The sequence below is a fragment of the Nansenia antarctica genome, assembly GCF_963989245.1.
Source record: "Nansenia antarctica genome assembly, chromosome: 4".
Taxonomy (NCBI): Eukaryota; Metazoa; Chordata; class Actinopteri; order Argentiniformes; family Microstomatidae; genus Nansenia; species Nansenia antarctica.
In genome coordinates this window covers 22,070,898-22,075,392 of record NC_137689.1, presented here as the reverse complement: position 1 = coordinate 22,075,392, position 4,495 = coordinate 22,070,898, and the positions used below count along the sequence as shown (strand labels likewise).

Here is a 4,495-nt window from a genome sequence, read left to right as displayed (position 1 = left end):
AACTTTATGCATTTTTTCCCCACTGGAAACTTTTTTGTCTCATTGTTTTTTCATAGAATTTGATTTCATTTTTAAGATTCGAATTTTAACTCCATTCTTTATTTCTTTCTTTTTTTAAATTTCATTTCGGAATTCCACCTGTGCACGTTGCGCTTGTCCCGCCGTATGCGTCTCGAGCCTCCGATCTCCGCTCTGACTCTGCAGCACTCACCTGGACCGGAGCTCAAGCAGGCGAGTCCCACATGTACCCTGCACTGCATCGCACGCGAGGAAGGCTGTTCTAAGGCACGACGTGGCCACTTCAAAGGAGTCGTACAGTTGGATCTCGTCCCTTACCATAAGACAATCACCAGAAGAGAGAGAGAGAGAGAGAGAGAGAGAGAGAGAGAGAGAGAGAGAGAGAGAGAGAGAGAGAGAGAGAGAGAGAGAGAGAGAGAGAGAGAGAGAGAGAGAGAGAGAGAGAGAGAGAGAGAGAGAGAGAGAGAGAGAGAGAGAGAGAGAGAGAGAGAGAGAGAGAGAGAGAGAGAGAGAGAGAGAGAGAGAGAGAGAGAGAGAGAGAGAGAGAGACTCATTTGTATAACCTAGCACCCATTGCAATCGACATATTGAAGAATTATAAGGAAAAGACAAGGAAGAAGAAGTGTGTGGAGTAAGAAGAAGAAAAAGCATAGCTTGGATATTGAACGGAGCGGGGCATGTGGATATTGGCTATCATCTTTTTCCAGTGCATCTTGAATGGTGAGTTGGGTATGCAAATTGAACTTCATTAACTTATGATAATTTACCTCCAAACAAAACTTACCAGATGTACAAGCTTGCCTGGTTATTTGTCGATTAACACAAAACATTTTTTTTGCGAGAAATTACATAGTAATTTCGGCTGCTGCTATGTCCTGGCTATGGTCCTCCTGACACCTAAGCGATGAGAGGAGAGAGGCTGTTGGATTGGGCACTGTCTTAGGACGTTAGTCACATCCAGGTTAATTGCCTACAACTACTGCATGTGAAACACATTTAGAATTTAATAAAAATCTTTCATAAGGGAGATGAATGAACGTATATTTAAATGTGTGGGATATAGAGATAAGTAATGCACGATTTGTAGGACGACGTTCATATTTTTTCGATGGCATTAATTTAATGAAAATGTAAACCAATTACGTGTATCATTTTGATACATTTCAATGTTGCACGTAAAAAAGAAGTATGCATAACCTTGAATCAGTTAAATCGAATTTATTTTGTATTTTTTACATTTGTATCTTGTAAAAAAAAAAGTCAGATAATAATTATGTTATAATAAAACATACAGAATTAGCATTGTTAAGTTTAAAGTGAATATCAAAATTGTAGATTGTTAATGACTAATTAGTGATTATTGTAGCCTATTTACATATTTGCTCCAATACAATTAGCAAATGCATAGCTTCCAGCAACATGTGAATTACACTTAAATAGTGTGGCACATTATTGCAATAATGAAAATGCAATAATTTCCCTTATATAAAGATATATGGATTTTTAAAAAAGGTTTCAATGAATAGAGCAAAAATAATTGTTTATGAAAAAGCAATTGTCTAAATAGTGTATTATATGTATATTATATTATATATATAAGAATAATTTGATTTATTTGGAGGAATAATTCAAATAATCTGCATATGAGATATGCACTTCTATTAGATCAGTGAATTGTGTGCAGAAATACTGAAAAGGGGAACAAATACATTGGCTATGTCTTTTTTTTATATAGCAGTACACCCGCCATATTAGAAGTACAAACATGGTAGGCATTTGGATAAAAAAACAATTGAGACAAGCCCTTATCGCCCAGTCCCCAGTGCTCCCCTCTAACAGTTTATCCAGATCCTTCTGTTTTACACAATGCAAAGGTGATTGGCCTGTAATTAAGATGGATTTGATAAGAGGTGAATGTGCATTTGGGTTGGGGGTGCCTGATTGCTTAGTGAATACAAGAAGGGTGTGTGTGTGTGTGTCAGATTTTTTTTTTGGGGGGTGGGGGGTTCAGAAAGAAGCTAGAGACAAGAAAATTGGGGCATTTAAAGGATCTTTTGAAAGATGGATGGATGGAGGGATGGAGGGGGGTAAAAAATGAAGAGTGGACACATGCATGCAAACTGAGGGGAGAGAGCGATGCGTCAACCAAAGATGACAGGAAAACCATTTTGTGGCAATGCTGAAGGGCTGAATGGAGGCAGTGGTTGTTTGCCACAGAGAATACAGTGAAGCAGTGAAGGATGTGTACAAATTGCATTTTGCTATGACTGAGGCATGACAGTTCCTAGACAGAGAGATCCTGTTCCATTGTTGATGTCCATTTCAAATATCAATCAATGGTGTGCTCAGATAAATACTTGTGTGAGCACGATGCGTTTCTCTGCTTTTGAATGGCTTCACACTGTATGTTTGGTCCATGCAACGGTGTCGTAAAATGGCTGCTCCCTTAAGCATGGAAACTTTGAATGAAAATAATCCCACTTTTGACTACTATGAATGTCATGCTATGTTTGCTGTTGATGCGTTATGTTTCATTGACAGATGTTATACAAGAGTCACCTTATGAAATCATTGGTTTGTGGACAGGGATACAGTGCAACTATTGTTGCATATATTAATAGGCTTCTCTCTGTTTATCTGGTGATTTCAGTCATTCCAGATGTTGTAAAACACAAATGTTTATATCAATGATGATTAGATGATAGATTAAGATAGGTAGATTATAGATAGACATGTCTTATCCTGCAGTTTTACCTAGCTACATTGCATATTCAATTTTCAATTTTTTTTTACTGATTTTTTTTATTATTGAATGCCAAAACAATGACAATACCATAATAGCCTGTCTCCATTAGGATAGTAGAGTGTGTCTCTCTTCTGAGCAGAGAGACAGACTGAATTCCAGAAATAAAGGCTTTTAGGGTTCTGGGCTAGCACATGCTCCAGAGGTGGTCTCTATGGAAACCTGGATAATGAGTGTTAGCGCAGTGTGGGCTGGGTTTGAGCAAGGCCGCACTCTGTGCAGGTGACCCCGGAAGTGCTTCCCCATATTTAAGCCTGTCACTCGCAGCCGATGATGATGTTGTAGAGAGAGGAGATGTGAAGGTTATTACATGTTTATTTGGGTTATTAAATGGGCTCTTACTGCATTGTGAGTTGTCTTCCCTCATTTGGATGACAGAGATGAATTACTCCATAATGTTAGCCATTTTTCCTGGACTCTATACCAACCAGGGAATGTTGGAGGTTTAATGTGATGTAGGCATTGTTTACATTGTAGGCCTGTATTCATAGTGATCTGAATATGCTTTGATATTAAGCAATGTATCACTGTAATGAGTTGTGATAACATTATATTCCCTGTCATATTTTTTCTTTTCTTTTGCCACAGCCTCTTTGTAATAGTTAGTCGCTAACACCATCAGGCTTTTCATTTTCAAGACCTAGGTGCAAACTCGTCTGTCTATGGATACAATTTGCAGTCACAAACAATTTACAGTTCTAACGAGTGAAACCCGTTATAGAGTTGATTTCAATGACACTTGTGATTTTAAAAGGGCTCTTGCGACAGTATCTGTCCAAACCTAAATGTAGTGGGAACAACAGAACTAGCCAGGGAGAGAGAGTGGGGGAATGGCATAATGTTGTTTTTGCTCAGCAATGCCAGGGGGCAAATCTGACACACGCTCAATTGGACACTAATAAGCAGTGCAAATATACAGCGATGCTCTTCAATTGGCACTTAGTATCAGTGTGTGCGCATGTGTGTGTGTGTGTGTGTGTGTGTGTGTGTGTGTGTGTGTGTGTGTGTGTGTGCGCGCGCGTGTGTGCATGTGTGGGAGAGAGTATGTGTGTTTATGCATGCGCTGATGGGGGGACTGCAGTGGAGGATGTTTAGGGAGATTTGCCCCCTACCTCAGCTAAGTCAAACATGTACCGTTTTAGTATGAATTCATCTTGCCTCCAGACAGACCAGAAATGAACAGTGTGTTTTGTTGTGTGTGTGCGTGTGTGTGTATGTTTGTGTGTGTATATGTGCGTGTGTGTGTGTGTGTGTGTGTGTGTGTGTGTGTGTTTTCTCTTGTTCAAATACACATAGTGATAGTTTAAATGTAAATACAAACTTCATTTCCTTCAGTCTGCAGAGTCTGTATGGAAGATTAAAGATATCCAATGCATAGCATCTGAATACCTGTCAGCACCACTTAGACTGCTCGTTTAGAACAGCAATAGCCTAGGGAACCAGGGTACGAGATTAACCTTGATAAAGCTGTCATGAGGAGAGAGATTTTAATCAACCTATCTCAAAGATGAGACCGAGGTTTGGGGTAATGATACCAGACATGTTGACTTAATTGGATGCTGTGTTTTTGTCTTTGCAATTAAGCGAGTAGAGGTAAAAGGGGACAATTCTATTTTGAGCACACATGCACAGACCAATGATAGATGTCATTTTTCAGATAAATCTTAATCATCT

At 39.1% G+C, this 4,495-nt stretch overlaps 1 protein-coding gene across 2 annotated transcripts in view; it reads left to right on the top strand.

Annotated features, from left to right (window-relative positions):
* Positions 1-695: 695 nt before the first annotated feature.
* Positions 696-4,495, top strand: part of LOC308155110 (cell adhesion molecule DSCAM-like) — a gene marked incomplete at both ends in the record, with an annotated part of 100,597 nt that continues 96,797 nt past the window's right edge. For both annotated transcript variants that reach the window (XM_080528354.1, XM_080528353.1), the window contains one exon: positions 696-738. In XM_080528354.1, the coding sequence (XP_080384480.1) occupies positions 696-738 (43 nt within the window). The remainder of the gene's footprint in view (positions 739-4,495) is intronic.